This window comes from Pongo pygmaeus, chromosome 1, assembly GCF_028885625.2.
Source record: "Pongo pygmaeus isolate AG05252 chromosome 1, NHGRI_mPonPyg2-v2.0_pri, whole genome shotgun sequence".
Classification (NCBI taxonomy): Eukaryota; Metazoa; Chordata; class Mammalia; order Primates; family Hominidae; genus Pongo; species Pongo pygmaeus.
In genome coordinates this window covers 48391973-48416006 of record NC_072373.2, presented here as the reverse complement: position 1 = coordinate 48416006, position 24034 = coordinate 48391973, and the positions used below count along the sequence as shown (strand labels likewise).

At 49.7% G+C, this 24034-nt stretch overlaps 1 protein-coding gene across 1 annotated transcript in view; it reads right to left on the bottom strand.

Moving 5' to 3' along the window:
* The window catches only part of CACNA1S (calcium voltage-gated channel subunit alpha1 S), a 72851-nt gene that overhangs the window by 42600 nt on the left and 6217 nt on the right, over positions 1 to 24034 (bottom strand). The window contains exons 3-10 of the mRNA XM_054462763.1: positions 11855 to 11994; positions 9949 to 10091; positions 9617 to 9769; positions 7236 to 7441; positions 5807 to 5910; positions 3414 to 3559; positions 2928 to 3009; positions 1137 to 1297 (exon numbers count right to left, since the gene is read on the bottom strand). Coding sequence (XP_054318738.1) covers positions 1137 to 1297; positions 2928 to 3009; positions 3414 to 3559; positions 5807 to 5910; positions 7236 to 7441; positions 9617 to 9769; positions 9949 to 10091; positions 11855 to 11994 — 1135 coding nt within the window. The remainder of the gene's footprint in view (positions 1 to 1136; positions 1298 to 2927; positions 3010 to 3413; positions 3560 to 5806; positions 5911 to 7235; positions 7442 to 9616; positions 9770 to 9948; positions 10092 to 11854; positions 11995 to 24034) is intronic.

Below are 24034 nucleotides of genomic sequence, written 5' to 3'. Positions count from 1 at the left end.
TTTTTTTTTTTTTTTTTTTTTTTGAGACGGAGTCTCGCTCTGTCACTAGGCTGGAGTGCAGTGGTGCAATCTCGGCTCACTGCAACCTCCGCCTGCTGGGTTCAAGCGATTCTCCTGCCTCAGCCTCCTGAGTAGCTGGGACTACGGGTGCACGCCACCACGCCCAGCTAATTTTTGTATTTTTAGTAGAGATGGGGTTTCACCATGTTGGCCAGGATGGTCTCGATCTCTTGACCTCGTGATCCACCCAACTCAGCCTCCCAAAGTGCTGGGATTACAGGTGTGAGCCACCGCGCCCAGCCTCAGGTATTTTTTTTATAGCAACACAAGAATGGCCTAACACAAGGCCCTCATTAGCAAACATATGTGTTGCCACTCTCTTAGTCACAAGCAAAGTTCTTACGACTTCCTGAATTCACTAAACTGTTTTGCATCTTCATATCTTTGCACACACTGTTCCTTCTGCAGGATCCCCTCCTCCCTTTGACTGCCTAAGGCTTGTTTACCTATCCTTTAAGATCCACAGAGTTCCAACATCTCTTCTGTGATTCTCCTCTTGCTGCTACCTTGTATTTACCTCTATCATTGCCCTCCTTGTATTGACTTGGAATTATTTATTAACATCAGTCTTCCCCTCTGGCTAAGTAAGCTCCTTGAAACCAGGAGTGGTGTATTAGTGTTCTCTGTATCCTGAGTTCTTTTCCTGTGCCTTACATGTAGGATGCACTCAATAAATAGTTGGTGAAACATTGTTGTTTTTGTAGAATTTGAACTTGGGTGCTTAGAGTTCTGAATTACTAGCAATTTTATGTCCAGTGATCTGTGATTGGAATAATCTGCCTGGACACCTGGGCAAGCACCTGTCCCAGCCTATTGCTTTTACTGCCCTTGGTAAGTAACAATGCCATGAAGAGGAAAATTGGGTATGTTGCTTTGCCACTTGAGGTCTCTGTTTTGCCCCCGTGAAAGGAGCGGATTCGGTCATATAATCCAGCACTCATGGTCCATAATTTTTAGAAAATGATGTCAACATCTAATTGACCTCTTCTGCACAACCTGTGGTGCCATTGGCTGATTTTGACATCAAGCCACAGCCACATGTGCCCTCCTCCCGGCTTCACTCCGTTCCGCCTCACCTTGCAAATGGGTCAGCCAGAGAGGCTGGTTGTGGTGCTCTGAGGCGATAGACAGGGTGTTGAGGGCAACGATCAGAATCACCAGCCAGTAGAAGGCCTTGGACTTCACGATGTCATGGCACTTCCAGCGAAAGATGCGGTTCCACTGCCTCCAACGCCGGCTGAGGGAGGGGACAGAGGATGGCATACAGTGCTGCGCTGTTCTAAGCCCCACCTGTCCAAGTTACCTTCAGACAAACTCCAGCCATGCGTAGCCTGACCACCCCTCTTCCTCCAGCCACATGAGAGAAGCTCAGGGCATGAGCTGGGGAGCCAGACTGAGTAAAATCCTCCACCTTTCACAGAAGAGTAATAACGACGCAAACCTCCGAAGCAATGGAATGAGAGGATGCAGGCAAAATGCTTAGCACAAGTGCCTGGCAAGGAGCAGACGCTCCGTGTGGTTTAATTTTAATTAAAGCAACTCTGAGATGCCACGTTTTGCCCATTATCATAGGCCACTCTTCAACAAATTAATAATATCTGGGGAGGGTGAGGGGAAATGAGCTTTGACAGTACAATCTTTTTGGGATGAATTGGCAGCACTTACCAAAATTTAAAGTCTATATGCTCTGTTTATTAATGTTTTAATATTTATTTGTTTAGACAGGTCTTGCTAGGTTGCCCAGACTGGACTTGAATTCTTGGGCTCAAGTGATCCTCCCACCTCAGACTTCCGAGGAGCTGGGAGTAGCTATACCCTTTGACCCAGCAAGTCTATTTCTAGAGTTCCTTTGGCAGAAATGGTCATATTCATCCACAACTGTTTCCTGCAGCACTGTTTGTATCACCAAAGAGGGGAAAAATTAGCTACATTATGGTATATTCATCCTGTGGAATATTTTACATCCAAAGATATAAAAAAGAAAGTGAATCTGCTCTGAAAATTGCTCTCAATAGATAATTTTAAGTAAAAAAAGGTAAGTCACTAGATAATCCTTTATTGGATTATCCTTTAGTGTGTATTATATTGATTTATTTGACAAATATTTGGCAACACCTCATATGTGCTAGGCACTCTTCTAGTCCCTGTGGTGACAGTAGTTAACATAAACAACCCCATTATGTAAAAAATCAAAACAAAAACAAAAAAATCCTGGCACGTGTGTGTGTGTGTGTGCAAGACGGATGAAAGCACAAAAAAGATTTTAGAGGCTGCACATTTGTTACTATGGTTACCTCTTTGAAGGGCACTGGGGACCTTCATCTTTTCTTTGATGTATAGCTCTATTGTTTGATCTTTCAAAATCATAATTAAGTATGAATTTGTAAAAGGAAACAGCCAACCAAATAAACAAACCCTCCTCTTTAGACAAAGGCAAGAGAGCGTGGAGTGTGCTCTTGCCTCCAGCCTCCTTCCTGAGGGGCTCCTGGTGTGTGCAGCCTCTGCTGTGTACGCTTTCCCTCTTCCCTCGCAGAGGTTTCCAACATGAATGACCTCACCCAGCTCTGCCCTGATCAGGGTGAAGCAGCAGCAAGCATGCTCCCTGCTCCCGGAGGCTCCCAGTGTCCTTCTTATGTGCTATATAAATAGGTCATCTGCTCAGACCCCTCTGATCGCACATTCCCCGAGGGTCTGGTCCCTGCGGAGTCCCTCAGAGCAGGAACTGGCCCTATTTTCTTAAAAAGGCTGCCTTTCTAAAGGATTAGACAAGTGACTCTGAAACCACTGAGGGGAAGTAATTGGACTCTACCCTCAAGTCTCAGGGAGCTGGAGGTTGGGGGTTCCTGGGGCGGTGGGCAGATACTCACATGAACTGGATGATTTTGTTCAAGCCTGCAATTTCATACAGGCTCTCTGTGTCAGAGCCACCTTCATCCAAAGACAGTTTTCCTGGAGACAGGAGAGAAAGAGTCAGCCAGCCTTCAGGGCCCCTCTGTGCTGGACACACCTGGGCTGGGCACCCAAGACAAGGGCCCATTGACCAGAGACATCTGCAACAATGGGTCCTAGGTAGGCCTGGATTTCTTCATGCTTTCCTGAGACTGAGAGTTCCAAGAGCTAAAGAGCCCACTTTATCTGCAGGGGAGGGGCTGTGAGGATGGGCAGCATGTACCTTTGGGAAGAGCTCTGGTCACACCTGGATCCTACCATTTTGAGCCATTTTGCTTTAGGCAAGTCACTCACCCTCAAAGGAGTAATGTTGGACTTGCTCAGTGGGCCTGATTGCAAGGTATGGCTCAGAGGTGGGAGTGAGAGAATGGGGTGAGTGCTGACCACAGCTTTTGGGCCCAAACCTTCTCTGAAGTCCTCAACGTCCATGACCTCGCCCTGCGTGATCCAGCTCATGTAGCCCCGAAGGTCCTCATCTAGCTGCTGCTTCTCCCGGAGCTTCTGGAAGGTTCCCCTGGACTTCGCCTTCTCCCGCTCCTTGGTGAATTCCCTGAAATGAGATGGGGGAGCCAGGAGAGGAGGAGAAGAGGGAACAGGGTCAGGGAAAGACTGAGCTTCCTGAGGACAGACAAGCCCATTCTGTGGCTGGAGCACTCCTTTTTCTGGCCCTGGGGTGTTGCCTGGGGTCCAGGTGCCCCTCAAGGTAGCTGAGAGACAGCCCCTCTCACTTCCCTCTCACCCGTCCCCACCCTCCAGGAACATCCTGGAGCACTCCTTGCCCCTTCCTCATTTCTTTTTTCTCATCCATCTCATTGTCTCCTGCCTTGTTTTGAGGTTTCTCTTGCACATTATGGGTTAATGACAAGGCAGTCCATTGCCTAACTGAATCAGCCACGGAGCCTCAAATTGGCCTACTGCCCCAACCCTTTAAACTACCCTAGAAATTTAGTTTTGTACAGACCAAAGGCCTGGGGAAAATTCTCCTTGGACTCCAAGGAACCAGTTGGCATGGCTGGAAGAAAAGGACCCAAGGCTCCGTGAGGGATCTTCAGGCCAGCAGAGGGCAGCCCTGGGCTATGGCCACCTGCCCCCCGGGCAGGGGGAAGATGACAGCACAGGTGTAGGCTCTGAGGAGCTGCGGCTGGCAGCCAGGAGGGGTTGGCCCACAGGGCAGGTCGAGTTGCCCTGGTCAGGCGGGGTCCAGGGAGGGGCTCTTGACCAGTTTGTGCCATGGACCCTTTGAAAGTCCAGTGAAGCCTATGGATCTCTCTTCAGAATAATGTGAAATGCACAAAATAAAACCATAGCATGACAAAGAAGCCAGTTACAGTCAGGCTTCACTTAATGACTGGGATGCGTTCTGAGAAAGGCATTGTTAGGTGACTTCATCTCTGTGCAGACATCAAGAATGTACTTGCACGAACCTAGATGGGAGAGCCGACTACACATCTAGGCTACATGGCATAGACTATTGCTCCTAGCCTACAAACCTGGACAGCGTGTTACTATACTGCATACTGTAGGCAATTGTATCTGTGGATCTAAACATAGCTAAACAGAAAAGGTACAGTAAAAATACAGTACAATCTTAGCGCACCACTGTTGTGGATGCAGCCCGTCACTGACTGAAATGTCATCATACAGCACATGACTGTATGTTAAAATATAGTTACCAAAATGCAAAAAAATTGTGATCAAGTAATACATTTGCTTTTTCATTAACTCATTAGCAAGATCTAGCTGCAGGTTTTATATCTATCATAATTTCAAAGTATGGAGTAATTAGTGTAAATACTATTCGCAACAACTGTAATGTGACATGATTTCTATTAGGACAAGTCATAGGCCCTGCTAATAGCACTGTGGCTTGTTGCCTATGTTAATTACTAAAGGAAACACTAAATTTCAGTTACAGTTGTGAAAAATAAAGATAAATGTTTTCTATGCAAGTTTACAGACTCCCAGAATTCTATCTACAGACTGCCTGGAGGGAAGCTTCTGGAATGGGATGATACCAATGGGGAAGAAGGCTGATGGTGACTTCTAGCCTCTCCACTGTGCTGGAGTGGGTGGAGGGATGACAGCAGGACTGTCTCAAAGATAACAACTCTCATTAATAATGACCATTAGTATTTAGTGCTTATTTTGTGCTGGACTCTGTTCTAAGTACTTTATATGTATTAACTTATTTAATCCTGACAACAACCCTATGAGATAGATACCGAAATAATTCTTAGGTGGCAGATGTGGAAATTAAGGCACAGAGAAGTCAGGTAATTAGGTAAAGGTCACACAGCCATCAAGCAGTAGTGCAGGGATTTAAATGTGGGCATTCTAGCTCCAGAGTCCGTGTGCTTAACCGAAAGCCCCACTGCCTCTTAGTGCTGAGGCTCTACTTAGGCACCCCCAGGGCCAGGAGGCTGGAACCTAAGGGGCTTCACTAAAGATTGTCAAAACAGAGGGACAGGAGGGGCGAGAATGGGGGAAGACTTGAGGAGGAGGAGAAAGGCAAATTAAAAATTGAAGGGCTCTTGCGTGCATCTCCTCTCTTCCTGCTCACCAGGAAGGAAGCGCTCTTGGCCCAACTGAGGTGACAGGGAACCCAGGGATGAGCCGAGGGCCTGACCCACAGCCCCCTGCCCTGCTCCACTCCTTCCTCCTCCTCCTTTCTCTCCTCCTCCTCTCCACCTCCCCCCAACCCCTCCTGTTTCTTTTCCCTCGGTTCCTTTTCCTTCCTCCTCCTTCTCCCCTCTTCCCCTTTCTCTTTTCTCCCCTGGCTACCTTTGAACTTTCTTACCCGCTCAGGACACCCAGCACCAGGTTGAGGATGAAGAAGGATCCCAGCAGAATGAGGGTGACAAAATAGATCCAGGGCCACTCATTCCCGATGGCATCATTGACCTGGTCAGGACAGAGGTGTGATCCTCCAAGTTGAGGGCTTGGCTCCCCTTCCCCAAGTCTGCTCGTTAAGACTCCACCCAACCCTGGGGGACAAGGAGAGAAGCCACCCTGGGACAGTGAGGGGACATTTTTCCTAACCTGAGGACTAGTCTGGAAGGAATTTTCCAGCCTGAGGACTAGGATCTGGTCTGGAAGGATCTCCCTAGGGAGACCTTGCTGACTGCCTACCTGGCCCGGACAAGACTGACCTAATTTCCCTCCAACCAAGAGTGTCTCCTATCTGCCTCCCTCACTTGACCTTCCTCATAGACTCTATCTCCAGTTGATTTATTTAAAGCCAAGATTTTTTCAAATGAACAACCTCTGTGACCCTGGACAAGTCACCTAACATCTCTGAGCATTATTCCCATCCATCTAATGGTGATAATGACATGGGCTGTCTCTCCTCAGAAGCTTGATACAGAGATGAAATCATCCATGTGACAGTCCTTTGACATTTTAAATAATTTGCTCTCCTAATACACACTTACGATAAATATTTATACTAATCCTTTGTATTTGCAAAGCATTTGACAGTTTTACAATCCCCCCACCCCCACAATAGGCAGCATCATATTGTGGTTAATTCTGGATTGGAGCCAGGGGGATCAGAGTTCTATTCTTGGCTCTGTTGCTCACTAAGTTCTTAACCATGGGCAAGTTACTTTAATCTCTCTGAACCTCAGTTTCCTTATCTGTAAAATGGGAGCAATGCCTTCCACCATTGAAGGATGAAATAAGAAATCTAACTAGCTCTTAACAAACACCAAGTAAATAATATACTCCAACAAAGAAACTCTTATGGAGTGTTGACTGTGTGCTGGGCACTGTTGTAATTCTCCCACTAACTCTGATATAGACAGTATTGTTATCCTTATTTTATAGGTGAGGAAACTAATAATAGCTACATGGGAAAGCAGTCTTGCAGAGGCAAGGAAAAAGACTGAAAGGGCCCTTCATTCCTCAAAAAGTCTGAAATTCTAAGCCATCAGAATTGAGTCACTCACAGCCAGGTTTTTCCTGGTTTCCATTCTTCACCCGCCCCTTGGATCCTGCACAGACATATTGTATCATGGGGATTTCCCCATAGGATGCTGGGGCACATACCTGGGAACCAGAAGGGGACACACATCCTGTATAAATTCCCCAGGGAGGAGCAAGAGGGAGCTGTGGTCACTCAAGTCGGAGACTGGCCTCCTGTGTGGACTGGCAAGCCCTCCCTCCCCTCTCCCTTGCAAGCCTGTGGATGAAGGGAGATGGTTCTGCAGGTGTGGGCCCAGACCCACCCAGTAAAGGACGTCAGTCCATCCCTCCATGGTGATGCACTGGTACACGGTGAGCATGGAGAAGCCGAAGTTGTCGAAGTGGGTGATGCCATGGTTGGGCCCTGGCCAGCCGCCCCGGCACTCACTGCCATTGATGGTGCACCGGCGCCCTGAGCCCGTCCTGGCGCAGGGCGATGGCTCCTCATTCTCCACCGTGGCCACGATATCTGGAGGCAGAAGGCAGAGGGAACATCAGACAACAGTAGCAGGTGGACAATGACAGGAGGAAAGGTGTATAAGAGCAGTTTAAGAGAATTGAGCAGTAAGTCTAAAGACACTCTGCTGAAAATGCAAAAGACAGCTTCACATGGAGCAGATGGTGACAGTGAAGAGGAATGCCTTGGGCTGAGGATGGCTACAGGCATCGGGAATTATGTCTTGGGCCCCGGGCCTCATGGCAGGGTCGGCTTCTAGGATTAATTGTCCTGTGCAGTGCAACCCATGAAAGAGGAGTAATCTGAGTGTCATTTGTCCCCACAGAACTTTAAAAAAGAAGGCAGCTGCCTGGCTGAAGTGGGGCTGGAGGTGGAGGGCTCACATGTTCTGACTTGAGAGTTCTGTCTGGGAGATGAAATTGGAGAAGCTCCAAAAGCACTGGGCTGAGCTTTACAAGATACCCAGCTGACGGGGCAGGGGTCTGCACTCAGGGGAAGTTCCTGCCAGGCCTGAGCCTGCACTCTCCTTTGTTCCCCTGGATGATGCTTTCTTGTCTCTAAAATCCTGTACTTCTGATGACATCCTGCATCTCCTTTTATCTTAGGATGTTTTACAGTCTCCTTTTGTGTTCAGAGATTAGATTGGCTCATCAGAACTGGAACACCCTGCCTTACCCATATTTACCTATTTACCGTGTAGGTGCAATGCTCTGAAGATGGAAAGGAGAGGACATTGATGGGTCTGTGGGGGCCCTGACCCCATGAAGTCAGAAGCCCTGATCCGAGAGGGGCTTTTGAGCACTGCTGCTCAGCATTCCTCAAGATCTCATGAGAACACCAGTGAGACCTCCAAATTTGGGTTGAAGGTGTGATCAAAGGTCCCCTCCTATCCATCCTGATAATGCTTATGATAGGATGTAGATTGTGGTGGTGATGGGAAGAGGCTGAAATGGGAGGGGTCTAGGAATATAATCCCTGAAAGTTGGACCAGAGTTTACTCTTGTGAGTTGGGTTTGGGACTGGTGTTGACTGTCCCTTTGTTGTCAGTGGTCATGAGGAGGTGAGTAGAATCTTCTGATGCACTGAAGGCTAGAACACTTATTCTGGTGAGTTCAATGCCAGGGCTTATGGAGGAGGCTAAGCCCCAGCGAGCTGCTGGCAGGGTAGAGCAGCCAGTTTCAGAGTGGGACCCGAGATTCTTTCAGGGTGTCGGCCTGACCAAAACGATTTTCACAATACTGCTAAGACGTTGGTTGCCCATCTGTCTCTCATTCTCTCAACAATGTAGACTGGAATTTTCCAGAGGCTACATGAGGTGTGATGTGGCAGCACACACACACAGAAGTTGATGTGAGAGTCCAGCAGCCTCTATCAAGCCAGGCATTGAAGAGATTTACAAAAAGTGTAAAACAGCGTCACCACTCTTCTCACCAAATATTACTGGTTTTGGAAAAATCTAGTTTTTTTAATTAGAAATATACTATTTATGTTCTCATGTCATGGGTTTCTTACTGTTCTTTAAAAGTGAATTAATAAATTAATATTGTGACATGTTCCTCGGTTTTCATTTATCATACCATGAATATCAACAGATCAAAACCTATAAAAAACAACAGCTCTCTGAGGTCCTCAGTAATTTATAAGAGAGAAAAGGGGTCCTGAGGCCAAAAAGTTTCAGAACTGCTGCTTCAGCTCGAATATATCTGGGCTTCAATGTAGGTTATTTCTGGAAACTCAACAAATGACTCCATTTGGCTCTTGGGTGTTTTTTCTGAGGTCCCATTCAGACCCTATTCTGGGTGCCTGCTCTGAGGGTCAGCTCAGACTAAAGCTAAAACTATGCGACAGGAATTTCTACACATAGAAATTCAGGCTTATCCCATGCCTATGTCTCCATCTACCACAGGTCCAGAGAGCCTGGAAGATACCACATTGTATGTGGGGTAGGGGGTGAGGGTGTTTCAGAACAAGCCATGGCCCAGGTCCCTGCTCACTTTCTTGGCTCACTGACCCCAGTAGAGCTGTCCTTCCTCCAAGTCCCCCCTTATCCAGGAGAAACCCATTCTCAAGATCAACAGATGTGGGCGGCAATGGCTGAGCCCCGGGCTCCATCACCAGGTAGGGTGGCTCCCCCTTCTGAGCCGTCCTAGGCCCTGCCCCACAGCCCCACTTTCCCTGGGAGCTCACCTGTGCCAGTGAAGTAGCAGGTCTTGTGCATCTTGCCCTTGAAGAGCTCCAGCCCGATGATGGCATAGATGATGACCATAAAGAGGACCAGCAGGGCGATGTGGAAGAGGGGGAGCATGGCCTTGAAGATGGAGTTCAGGACCACCTGCAGGCCTGTAAAGTCAGGCAGGGAGGGGAAAAGAGGAGTCACCTCTGCTTGGTCTCATGGCCCTCCCTCCCTATAAATCCTGGGAAGCCCCTGAGATGTCAAGGTAGGAAGGGGACCCAGAACTGGGGTACAAGGGAATAGGAAGGGAGAGGAAAAAGGGGTCTGCAGGGACACTGCCACCCACTAGGCACCCCCGACACCAGCCGGAGGGGTCTGAGCACTCGGAAGGCTCTGAGGGCCTTGACATCCAAGCCGGCTCCTTTGCTGCTCATTGGGGCTGTGTGGCTTTGGATGACGTTAACCTGTTCCAGAATCACAGTGAAGACCCTAGAATGGAGAAGAGGGAGAGAGGGGGTCCAGGGGTTGGAAAAGCCACTGCCCCAGTGGTCTGGGGCCCTGTGTCCTGTCCATGCTTGAGCACCTGTGGAAAGGCCTAGGGGAGAGACGGCAAATATGGTTCATCAACTAACAAATGATCTGATCATGCTTATCTGGGGAATTTCACTTAAAAGGATTCTGACATCAAGTTCATACTCAGTGAAAAGAGTATGGTGCTCTACTTGTGAGGTCCACTTTGGGTGCTGAACGGGGTTAAGGTATGTGTACCACAGGTGCAGTCCCTGGCCCTGGGGCTGAGCACCCCCAACACGGGCTGGAGGTTACCTGTACCATACTCAGTGGCGACCCAGAGATGAAACTCCACAGCAAGTTCTCCCTCCGTGCTTTTCCTCCTGGCTGCACTTTTTGATAATGCCCTTTATTTTCTTTCCTACTGGCCTCCTCTTCCTCTCTTAATTTACTCAAATTTCCATTATCCTTTGAAGTCTACCTCAAATTCCTTTGCCTCCGAATCCTTCTAACGGCAGAACTCCCTGGGACACATTGTGTAAGAAACAACAATGTGCTGTGAGGTACTGTTTTTGCACTCTATTATTCTGTATGCATTTGTCTTGGCTTCCAAACAGGGCAGTTTGTAAAAGGCAGAGGCTGATTCACAGAATTCTTCAGAATTCTTCTGTTTTCCCCACTAAGCCAAAAGCAGCACTGGATGGTTAGCAGGTAACCAATACCATTCTTACGGAACTGAAGGACAGCATACTGGTTAAGCATGCAGCCTCTGGAGCCGAGACTGCTTTGGCTTGAATCCCAGCACTGCCACCAGCTAGCTGTGTGACCTTGGGCAAGTTGCTTGACTTTTCTGTTCTTTAGCTTCCTTATTCATAAAACGAGGGAAAACAGGATTGTGGCGAGAATTAAATGAGACAGTACATGTAAGCACATATTAAGTGCTTGATAGATGCTATTGTTATCATTACGTGGTAGTTACTCACTGTAATGCTATGCGTAGAGTTATGTTCCCTCTAAATTCATAGGCTGAAGCCCTAACCCCCAGCACCTCAGAATGCAGTTGTGTTTGGAGACAGGGTCTTTAAAGAGGTGGTTAAGATGAAATGAGGTTGTTAGCGTGGGCCCTCATCCAATTTGCCTGGTGTCCTTATAAGAAGAGGAACTCTGGACACACAAAGAGACACCAAGGATGCACACGCACAGAGGAGAGACTGTGTGAACCCAAACCTGCCAGCATCTTGACCTTGAATTTCCAGGCTCCAGAACTGTGAGAAATAGATTCCTGTTGTTTCAGCTTCCCAATCTGTGGAATGTTATTATGGCAGCCCTAGCAAACTAATACAGGTTTTTGTGAACGCAAATAACAGGTACTCCATACAGGTCCATGGAATAAACTAATAAATGACAGAGGCTGAGAAACTTATGAACATCCAGAAACTGCTGGCCAGTGGAACCATCCATATCATTTCCAAATTTGTGTGATGTGAGGAGGATAATGGAATTTATAGCATCTAGCCGGGTAAGGAGATTTTGACCTGCGGGCAGGGTCAGGGGCAATGATCCACTCTCCACCAACATGGACAGCTCCCTTGCCTGGCCAGCCTCTAACAGAGGCTGCTCCATGCAGTGGTTAGCACGACGCTGGAGTCCCACCCCACCTCTAAGATGCTGGTGGTGGTGGCAGTGGGCACAGAGTCCTCAGCGAGGGTCTGACCTCCAGTCTCCCCACACCCAGCTCTCACCCCAGGAAGACAATGGTGAAGTCCAGCACATTCCAGCCACTGCGCAGGTAAGCGTCCTGGTGGAATAAGAAGCCATAGGCAATGATCTTCATGGCGGCTTCAATCGAGAAGACGATGAGGAAGAAATACTCCAGCTTCTCCTGTGGGAGCAGACGTGGTTACAGCATGCCTCTGTGCTCTCCGAGTGCACCCTTGCTCTCTTCCCTGCAGCCGTGCTGGCTTCCCTGCCATTGCTCAGGCACGCCCACCTCAGGACGTTTGCACTTGCTGATGGAATGCCCACCCCCCCACTCCACACCGACATGCCCCCACACTGCCACTCCCTCACTTTCCACAGGTCTTTACTCCAAATTCCTTCACTGAGGCCTTTTCTGGCCACCAAGTGTAATGCGAGCCATCTCCAGCATTTCATTTTCCTCTCCTCTGCTTAATTTAAGTCTTCTTAGCACTTACCCTTAGCTTAAATACCATATCTATATATATATTATACATATAAAATCTTGTTCATTATCTGTCTTCTCCACTAGAATATAAACTCCATGAAGCATGGGGATTTTTGTCCATTTTTTTTCATTACTCGACTTCCAGATATTAGAATGGGTTGAATAAATGAAGGACCTGAGGTACCCAAAATGAAAGTCCCCAGGTGGTTTCTGGTTTTGGCACTTTTATTCTCTCACCATGCAGGGGATGGATGGTAGGAGACGGGGGTGGATTATTCAGAACTCCAGATGCCTTCCCTTGCTGGGCAGTGTTGCTCTTTATTTCATTTTCCTTTAAGGTCCCCTGCCCGTCCCACCTGCCCTCACATTGGCTTCCTTTAGGCAGCCCCTTAAAGGGCGTGACACTATTACTCAGGGTGAGTGGAGTGTGGGGTACACCGTGTGTGGGGAGCACAGGTAAGAGGCTGAGGTTTCAGCTCAGCCCCACTATGCAGAAGGCCCTGCTGACACTCCAGGCCCTGTCCCCATAGCCTGATCCTCTGGGTTACCCTATCCTTGGCCCCGTCACCCTTCCCCCTCTTCTGGGCCCAGGTGAGAGCTATTTCTAACTGAGGAAGCAGGTCTCTCTTGTCAGGACTCCAGGCTGAAACTGCTCTCCTTGCAGCCATCTGAACCCTGGCTTGGCAGCTTCTAAGAGCACTGGCCTCCAGGCCTCCCCAGATAAGCACAGCCTCCCGAGGGGGTGCTGGCCCAGCCTGCAGCCTAGGCCAGGCTGCAGCACGGCACAGCTCCAGGAGGTGTGTGTGAATATATATATATATATATATATATACATACACACACACAGATCTATCCTGACTGGTGCTCCCTGGAGTTACACAACAAGGGGGTCTGTACCCCCACAACCCAGCCCCCATCACTATTAGTCTCCAACACTCACACCCATGGAAACATCTCCTGGGACCAGGGGCCCACCCTATCAGCACACTGCGGAGGCGTCACATATTCACAGTTCCTTTACTGCGGAGCCAGACTGGGGAACTGGGCACTCCATTAATGATATGGAAGATAATTTATTTTTACTTCCAAGTGAGTAGGTGTGGGAGGCAAGGGAAGAGGTCCCCAAATGGCTCACTATTGTGGATATGGCTCCAGAAACCTCCAACTTGTCATTCAGAGAATTTTCCTGAAAGCATGATTTTCCCCTTCCAGATAGAAGGGACAATTGCAACATACAAGGGCTAGACTTGTTTTTCTTAATTTTGCCCTTTGTTCCTTCTATTAATTTGTGATCCCAAAGCTTTCCCCTTCTTCCAGAAAATGGTAATATGATGATTAAAATGCAAAGCCATGCCATTCTGTGAAAGGGCCTGTTGATGGAGACTGTGCTTGGCACTCGTGGGGAATCGTGGGGCAGCCGCTCCATGGAGGGGAGCTGCAAAGCGAGGTCTTGGCACCCTCCCTGGCAAGAGGAGCGGGCTAGGGCAACTACGGAGGGATCTCCCTGGAATTGGGTGGGTGGCTCCCCTCCTCTGTAGGACAGGTTTCCTGGGAGTCAGGCACACCATTAAGGAAAAAGTGTAAGGGAGGAGAGTGAAGTCAAGGCAGCATTTACAATTTCAGGTTGCTGCAACCCCAAGGGGATAGACAGAAGTGGGGTTGAGGAAAGGGAAAACAGGACCTGAAATAGTTGCAGTGCTCAGAGGCTGGGCGGCCAGCCATGAACACCGGAGAACTGCCTGCACCTGCCACTGCCTGTCTGGCTGAAGCCTGGTTCAGAGAGAGCTTGTCGGGGGCTGTGGGCTTCAGATGAGGTCACTCAGTTTCCTCAGCCTGTTAGCTCCAAGGCCTGCCTCTTTCCACCATACTCCCTCCAGCCCAACCCTGGAGTGCCTGGAATTAAAACTCAGTACCATACAATCCCTGTGTGTGCACACAGCATGAGCCCTCGTTCCGGAGGAGAGGGAAAAGGGATGTGTCCACTCTTGCATCATAGGAACAATGTCATCAATGTCACACTGGGTTGGCTGACAGCCTCTGCAGCCAGGGCTCAGTCTTCCATGGAAAAATGAGGGATAGTCATTCCACAGATATTTATTAAGCTCTGGACTGGATGCCCTGGGTAAGACCTGGCTGTCTCCCCAAGATCAAAGTCACCAACCTTCCTAAAACATCCTAATTTCCTGTGACACCCCCAGCATCCACCGTGGGCAGATGGGAGGCAGGAGATATATGGTGTGATGGTTCTCACCAGCTCTGCTGCTTTGGGCAAGTTCCTAAGCTTCTGTGAACCTCAGTTTCCCCATTTGTAAAACTGAGATAATGAGAGCTACCTTGAAGAGTCATGGTGAGGATTAATGGCACCTTGTAAGTAAGTGTCTACCCCTGCCAGGCATGCACCAAATGCTGAATACATCACAGCTATTCTTATGAGACACCTGGGCCCTTGGAGAAGGTCTGTTTTCTGCCTACACTGTGTTCTATTGGTTTCCATTATATTCTATTGGTTTTCACAGAGCTGTTGTTTGATGTCATGTCTGTAGATGGTCACCAGGGCTTGACTCTGACCCGCATCACACTCAATATGTTTGAAACGGAACTCCTCCTCCTGATAAACCTGCTCTTTCTCATGTGTCCCTGTCTCAGCCAAAGGCACTCAGTGGCCCAAGCCAGAAACCTCCAGGGTCTTTCTGGATTCCTCCTCCCTCTTGCTCTCCTCGGGTCCCAGCGTCCAGCAGGTCCAGGCCATTCCACCCCTTCCGTCTCCTGCATCCAGCTCCTCCTCTTGGACTGCCCCTGCCCTTGCTTGCTCTCCCCTGCCTGCAGTGGTCCACCGCCACCCACATCTCCTCCCCTGAGCCCTTCTCCATACAGACCCAGCTACTGCCTTGCTTGCAAGTCTGCAATGGCTCCACAACACTTAACCAGAAAAATCCAAATGCGTTTCCGTGGCATGCAAGATCCTCCATAACATGACCCCTGCTGATCCCTCTGGCCTCGCCACCAGCCTGCTGGCCACCCCGTCAATCATGTGGAATGACTTTCAGGTGCCCTAGCTCTCTAGCTGCCCCAGCCTCCACCTTTGCTCATCCCGGCCCCTCTGCCTAGAGTGTCCCTGAGGCCCACTGCCCAAGTAGACCTCTTGCCTCTTACAACCCTCTGACCCCCCACAGGGAGCACCAGCTCTGTGTCCTCACTGTCCCCTATAACCCTGTGCTGCTCTTTGCTGCCTTCTGACAGATCGCAGCTTCCTTGAGGCCACGTCATCCTCACATGTGTTCCTAACTGTGGGGATTCTCCACAGCTTCTCTGCCCCAAGAACAGGTGACATTCCCCCGTCAGTAATAGCATTTGGGCTTGGGGGCCAGGGTCACTCTCCAAAGAAGGCCTCTCGGAGTTGCTGCTGGTGGTGGGTGAGGGGAGGTTTTATGGCTTGAGAAGGCCCTGCCAACTGGTGATTCTGATGCCCTTCCCCCAGGGGTGTATGGTCCCCCGACACAGATGAAAATATTTCGGGCTCAGGGCTTCTGCCCTTGCTGTTCTCTCTGCCTGGAATGTTCTTCTAAGGATATCCTCATGACTCACTTTCTTCTTTCTTTCAGGGCCCAACTTGAAGGTCACTTTATCACTGAGACCTTCCTGGCTCTCACCCCCCGACTGTCTATCTTCTTAGCCTGATTTGTTTTTCTTTTTAGCTGTTGTCAAAACTTGACTCGCTATATATTTGTTAATTTATTTGACCCATCTCTCCTGACCTGAATATAACATCATTGAGAGCAGGGACTTAGCTCTATTCACTGCTGTGTCAACTGCATCTAGAACAGTGCCTGAAAGTGCTGTGATGGAATAAATGAACCAGTGTCCCGGGGCACTGCTGCTAGAGGTGCAGGCTGTGAGCAGGTGCGGCTGCACACCGTCGCTATTGCTCTGAGACGAGGTCAGTGTAGGCATTGAGTAAGCATTTGGAAAATTCTATGGCAATCTGCAGCCACTTCCACAAATGTGGGTGGACTATAGACCATTCTGGGTTTGTCAAAGTCACATGGCGAATCCCAGCTGGCGCACACACACGAAGGGAACAGTGTCATCAATGCAGTACACCCACGCAGTAGGACCATGTATCAGGCCATGATGGAGTAGAAATTAAAAACGACAAACTGTGGTCTTTCCCTACAGATCATCTGAGAAGCTCTGCTACAGAATGCATCATCCTGCCCAGCACACAGGAGGCTCTCAAGCTATGTTTGTTGAATAAATGAACAATGGAAAGTCACAATTTCTGCTCACCTTCGAACCAGGTGCAGCCTTGGGATCTGCATTCCTAAGAAGAGACACTGGACCTCAGGCCCTGACCCCAGAGCAGGAGGGCAGTGGCTGTCCCTGACCTCCTGATCTCTAAGCTCAGGGGAGGACAGTGAGCCCGTCCGACTTTGTGAGGTGAGAGCTCCCTTACCTCAGCCCCCAACAAGGGCCTTTATTACTAAATGTCCCCTTCAAGGGAATTATCATCCTTCCATAGACAAGCCTCTAACTGGTGCTCCCTGGGGCCACACTTAGCTGGAGGTTGGCCTGGTGTGTGACCCCTGATACACAGGCCTTGCACCTGCTCCCAGGGGCATTGCAGCCAGGCACTCCCAGAATCTTGGGTTGAAAAAAGCAGGGCTGGGACCGCACATCCCCTCACCCTCCCACTGCCTCTATTTTCAGGCTAAGTCTGCTATCTCCAAGGGTCAGCCAGTCCTGAATTCTTCTCCTCCCCTGGCCCGCATGGGGCTTTGTGGGAAGATGATGAGAACTGGTTGGGCTTTCCTCCAAAGGGATCTGCCCAGCTCTAGTCTCCCTATCGGGGACCACAGAGGCAGCAGCTACCACACCTTCTTCCCCTGCAATCCCACCCCTAGCAGAGTGGCCTGGTCAGGACTCCAGGCTCCCGGGCTCCCCATGTGCCCCGCTGGAGGGTTCTGGGATCTACAGAGCTCACTGAAAAGACCTTACTGGGCTGGCCTGGGAAGGGGCTGGCAGAGGCAGCAAAGTGGCTGCAGTTGAAGGGCTCCCTGGGAAGGTGCACTGCCACCACATGACTGCCTGTCGCCTGGGCCTGAAAGTCTCCTTCCTCAGGGTCAAGGCAGGGTGACCTGCTCAGGCACAAATCTCACTGGGACAGGGAGGCACTGGACTCATACTTGTTGTTAACTCTTTAAGGCACGTGTGCTACAAGGAGGCAAAGTGGATTTGCCTGAGGAGGAGGAAGCCCAGGGTGCTTGCAGGGAGCTCAGGCTGGGGTGGAGGATAGACATCCTCAAATGTCCCCTCCCTCTTAGGAACCTTACAGGAAGCTCTCCACACAGACTTGGCAGGTGCTACTATTAGAAGACAGTTTTACAATATTCATGATTGCTTTCCTCCTGGATTCCCTCACTTTCTTGTTCCCTTAAGCTGACAGCCGGGCTGGGCCCCCTTGCCTCAGGATGGGTTTGTGGCAGGGCCCCAGGCTTTTGTTTTCCAAAGCCTGAGAATCACTGCAACATTGGGAGGTCTCAGGGGTAGAGCTCACAGTTTGAAGGTGTGGCAGGATCTGGGAGGAGGCCCTGGGGCCCCCAAGAAAGCAGGACCCAGCCTCAATTCCTGCCTTAAGAAGGGTGCAGGGGACCTATAACCCTGTCACCTGCGCACTGCCTGAGACCCAGGGCCTGGGCACATTCCCCAGGCAGGCAGGATAACTGAAAGCACCAGAATAGCCGCAGTGATCCCTCTCCATCCCAGAGGGATATGCGCTCAGGATCCACGGAAAGTTGGTTCACAGGAAAAAATAAGTCATTTCTTGCACACCTCAGTTGTGGACGGAGGTTTGCTCCTGCTGTGCTGTTTTTCCTGTTTCGCAGAGGAGGGAAGTGAGACTTAGAGGGGAATGAGGTGTCTGCTAAAGGCAAGGAGGCCCTGCCTGCCGTGACTGAAGCAACAGCGTTTCTGGTAGGCCGGCCTGATGTGCTGGCCTCTATGGCCGCGCCACACACTGGGTGTCCAGGGCCCTGGCGTCTCCACAACCACCTCAGCCTCCAGGTTTGGAAGATGACCTGCTGAGGAGTGAGGGAAGTGGCTATGTTTAGCCCAATGAACGCTCACCCAAATAGTCGCAACTGGAATGGGTATCCCTTGCCATCCTACCTCTGTCTCAGGGGTCTCATTTCCCTCTTCCAGTTCCCTCTTCCCTTCCCTGTACAGCACCTCCCTCACCAGGGAACAAAGCTCCCTCAGGTCTGGGCGGGCCAGACACACCAGGGCTGACTAGACAGAGGGACAATGGGGCTGAGGGTCCCATTAGGGCTCTGCATGCTCAGGGTGAAGGAGGCTGGGAGAGAAAGGGAGACCAGTGCTGTCTTGGGTAATGAGGATAATAATAACTAAGCTTTATAAGCACCCGCTTATGCGCCCGGCCCTATTCTGGCCACATGCTTACATTTAATCCTCACTGAAACTTTATAAGGTAAGTATTCTTTTTTTTTTTGCCTTTTCAAGTTTTTATTTGTATACATTTTTGTATTAAAAAGAAAAATAATCATCACAGATTACAAAGGGCTAACGCAGGAATAGAAGAATGAATGAATCTCTTTAGCCTAGAAAGCGGATACTCTCAATAGTATTAATGTCATAATACAAGCTCATCCAAGCATTTTACCTTTCTTTTTTTTAATGTCATTTTAAATGTGATATCCTAGCATATAGTAAAGATCATGTACTATGAGTGTAAGATGGAAATTTCTCCACAAAGCCAGATAAGTTTTCCTCTCTAGTGAGAAATGGGCTATAATAAGTTCTTAAAAATTCTTATCTTCTCTGCCATGAACATGGCTGAAGGTGGAGAGGCTGGGGGCTGGGGAAAATCCAGGGACCTTTCCACACAGGGGGTTCTCTGGGGTTCCATCCCGGAAGGTGTCAGATAACCCAGATCACTCTACTCAGGCTTTTGACAAAAAATAACCCTCACCCTCCATAACTAGTCATCTTCCTTCCCCCTCCTTCTCACTTTCAGGGCCTTCTGAGCTGTATCTTTTGTAAAATCAATAATCAGGGAAGAGGAAAAAAAGAGCTAGGATGGAACAAAAGTAAAACGTTTAGCAACTTTGACACAGGGGCTCGGCACCTGTACCTGAGCTGCAGGGGTCCCGGCTGGGGCAGGGCCAGGTGGCCCTCCTCTACTGGTAATGCATCTGCTCCCAGGTGCAGGAGAGGGTGAGAGAGACCCACACCTTTCAGGGCTGAGGCACACAGACCTTCTGATGTCTGATGCCCAAAGTTTGTGCTGGCATGGACCAACCTTGGGAGCGTGCAGGATGAACAGGGGGATCTGGGCAGGTTGCTGCCTTGTGTCTCAGGTCTTGGAGCCCCATGGGAGGATGGTGGGTGTGAGGTGGCCAGCCCCGATGGCCCTTGCCATGACAGCTACATTGGTCCTCAATTCAAGTGTCTTCAGAAAGTGAAGATGTAAACTACTCTTTGCAACATTAACTCCTAACAAGTCCAAAAAAAAAAAAAAAAAAGAACAAGAAGAAAAGAAAAAGCATCCCCCCTCCTCCACCAGCCTACGTTGAGATGAAACCCTCACCTCTCTGCCCCAAAGGGGCTTCCTCTTTCAAGGATGTGTGTGAAGAAGACGGTAGTCCCCTGGCCTGGGAGTAAACTCTAGATAAGAACAGTCTTTCACCACACCCCAAGGCTTCCTTGTGCCTCCGAGCCCAGCGGAGGACGAACACTGAGGTTTCTGTGGTGCTGGATACAGCACAGGGTGGCGTGACCTGAAGACAAGAAAGGGGGAGGAGGGGGTCCTGGAGTCCAGTGCCTGGTGCAGTGTGGGGCAGGCTCCAGACTGGGCAGGGAAAGGCCTCGGATCCCAGTGTCACAGCAGAGGCCAGACACCCTTCCTTGGTTCAAGCTGAATAGGTCACAGGAACTGAGACGGGCTTCCCACATACGACGACTGGGAGGGCAAAGGCAGGGAAGGGTACAGGCCGAAAACAACGAGGTGCCCAAGGTAAGGGGCAGGCCCTCGTCAGCCTGGGATACTGTCTCCTACTCCCAACCGTTGGGCCCAACAGAGGAACCAGTTGAAAAGGAGGGCCCAACACATTTCCATCGGCAAGCAACAGGACCACAAACTCCTCCGTGTTGCCCAGCTCCCGCTGAGGGTGGACATGCAGTCATACCCAGAACCAACACGCATCCCGGTCTGTGCAGGGCAGTCCATCATCATCCTCCCTAGCTTCTGACCACAGCCGACTAAGGTAGGTACTCTTATCTCATTTTACAGAGGAGGAAGCCAAAGCACAGAGGGATTAATTTCTCCAGGATCACATAGCTACCAAGAGGCAGAGCCACGATGTGTATAGACAGTTTGATTCCAGATTCCATGTTCTCAACCACCATGCCAGGCAGCGGGGAGAGAAAGAAACAGTATGCCTGGGACACCTGGGTACATTTGTCAGATCCCGCCCTCAATCCACCCCGGGTCTGTCTTTGCCCCCTAAGGCTTGGGTTCGGTGTGACTTCAGCTGTGGGCTGAGAGTGCTGGGAGGTCAGAGAAGGAAGGGAATGAACATTTATTGAGCAACTCCTGTGTGCCAGGTCAGACACAAGGTTGTTCCACTCATGGATGTAACAGTCCTGAAAAGAAAGATATTGTGGACCAGCCTGACCAACATGGTGAAACCCCGTCTCTACTAAAAACAAACAAAAAAATTAGCCAGGTGTGGTGGCGTGCGCCTGTAGTCCCAGCTACTCGGGAGGCTGAGACAGGAGAATTGCTTGAACCTGGGAAGTGGAGGTTGTAGTGAGGTGAGGTCGTGCCACTGCACTCCAGTCTGGGCCACAGAGTGAGACTTGGTCTCAAAAAAAAAAAAAAAAAAGAAAGAAAGAAAGAAAGATATAGTGGTCTGTTGTTCACAGATGAGGTAATGGAGGTTCAGAGAGTTTAGGAAGCTGCCAACCAGAGTCTAGATTGGAGGCAGGTTGGTTTGATTTGAGAGCCCGTCCTTTCCTGTAACTCCGCGGGGAGCTAGCACAGCTTGGGCAAATGCTTTCCTCCAAGGTTTTCCTCCAAGGCTTCTGTTGTTCAGCTATTACAGTGTCTGCAGCCCCTGTGCCTGGTGTGAAGGGGCATGGATTGGGATGGGTCAGGGGAGAAGCTAAGTGCCCTGAAAGGGGACCTGAGTTCTTGCAGCGGTGGGAGGGCAGGCTCCCAGGTGGGTCTAAAACCCAGGCTTTCATTCATTTCCACAGACCCTTTTGGAGCACCGTCACTTCTCTGTACAGTGGCCCAGGCTCAAACCACCCTGTGCTCTGCAGGTCCTGGATCTCTAAGGGGTGAGGCCAGAGCTGCGGTCCTTCTGAGGCCCCAGCCTCCCCAGATGGCGAGGAGAATGGGCTGCTGGCCACAAGAGTTGGCGAGCGCATTCCAGACCCTATAAAAAGACAAACGCCCTGGCTGCCAGAGGCTTAGGCTCCAGCCTTGTGGAGGACGCTGCAGCAACTTGAACCCCAGGAATGCAATAGGAGCCTGGTGGAGCCGGCTGATGCCTGAGGGGTGGGCAGCCGCCCTGCAGCCCAGGAGGGGCCAAATGGGCAGCCATCTTGCAGATCTTGTCAGGCCCTGCCCTGCCCTGCCCTCGAGGAGAGCAGGCACCATCTACTTAAGAAAAATCTAAATTATCCAGAACTTGGAAATAAAGCAAAAAAAGGATGCCATATCTTTGTAATATCATGTTGGAGCATTTTATAACAGGCCTGGCCAAGGATTATCGAATTATCCAGGTCAGGGTTTCTCAACCTCAGCCCTAATGATATTTTGGTCTGGATACTTCTTTCTTGGTGGGAGAGGGCCTGTCCTGTGCATTGCAGGGCCCCTGCCTCTACCCCACTAGATGCTAGTAGGACACGTCTCCACCCCTGCCCCTCCTCCTCACAATTCCAGTTGTTGCCAAATGTCCTCTGGGGCAGAACTACTTCCCCTCCCCAATCCCTTGAAAACCGCTGACCTAGGAGGGAATGTAACTTTGTTTAGCTCTCACTATTCTGTCCTCTAGAGATGCAAATGAACTCTGCCTGATAGGAAGATAACCCCAATGGTTAGAGTTTTATTGCCCTGTAGGACATTAACCAGCTTGGTATCTAACCTAGCAATCCTATTCCATCATTCTTTCTCCGGTATCATAACTTCTGCTCCTCCAAATCCCTTTAACCCAGCTTCACATGCCTGCTTGTTCTCTTTTGAGTTGAACTAATCTTTGATATGTGTTCCTTCGATATTTTACTCACAGTTGTGTTTTCACTTTTTGAACATCATACTTTGACATAGGATTGCTTTGAGGGTGAAATGAGATAATGTAACAAAAGCAATCAGTTTATCATGTCTGCCCAACAATTAGTAAGTCTGATCATTGTTTTTGCTTTTCCACATTGGTCCCCTCAGCCTGGCCTAGGCTGGAATGGTAACCCTGCCCAATAAAGGATGTAGGCCTGCCCACAGAGCCTCCTGGGCGTGTGCAGTGATCTAAACTCTCTGCGCTGCAGTTTACTCCTCTGTACAAATGAGAAAAATAAAAGTACCTGCCTCATGGGCATTCAGTGTGATAACACATATAAGGCATTAGAACAGTGACTGACAATATGCAAGTAATCGACAAATATTGAATGTCATTGTTGCTGCTGCTGCTGCTGATTTGCTGGAGGACTGGGGAGGGGTGATCAGGAAAGCCATTAAGAAAAGTTAGAGGTTTCAAGGAGAGAAGACACAGAGTTAAAGAGAAATCAGGGACAGACGATGGGCAGGGTGAAGAGGAATTCTTTACCTGAAATAATCCTTTGGCATAACTGTTGGGGGTTAGACTCTTTGAATCTAGAACAACCTGAGGGTTTCTGTAACTACAGGCATTTTGGCTGGTGAGCCTGCTCTGTGGGGTCTGCATGATCAAAGTTCCTTCTGTTGATAGACAAAGCACTACAACTTAGAAGGTCTTCACTCATCCAGTTACTTCTCTCAAGTATACAATATTATCCCCATTTTATAAAGGAGGAAACTGAGGAAACAGAAAGGTTACGTAACTTGTCTAAGATCACACAGCTAGTACGTGAGTGGGCCTAGGCTCAAAGCAGGTTCTAGCTCCAGAACCCATTTTTATAACCACCATGCCATAATGGGCTGATTTCAGAGGCCCGTGCCACTGTGACATCCCACGGTTGGCCAGGACGTCAGCATCCTGGATTCTCCTCTTGCCACCATCTGACCCGCTGCATATTCATTCCCAGGACTCCTTGCTCCTTCTGGGCCTCAGTTTCCTCTTCTGTTCAGGGAGGATCCTGGGATTTCCCACTGACATAGAGCAGGCAGAGTCAGAGGGGTACCTCTAGCCCCAGTAAACCCGGGCCCCAAGTCTATTACCCTCAGCCAACACTGGCAGAAGGAATATGGAGGGACACTGCCAAGGGAGCCTATTCCCACAGATAGCAGTCACACCCCCAACTCTGCTCGCACACACGGCAACTGAGGGAAGCCCTTCTTGCCCACAACCATCCCCGCCCCTGCCCCACCCAGCCAGTTTGGCATGTGCCAAAGTGAGGAAACCTCTGTCAAAGTGCTTGGACTTACAAATCCAATTACCCGTCAGTGGACACAGGCACCTGTATCTCCACACATCTGAAGTCGAACTCACCACCTTCTTCCTCCCTACCCCCACCTGCAGTCTTG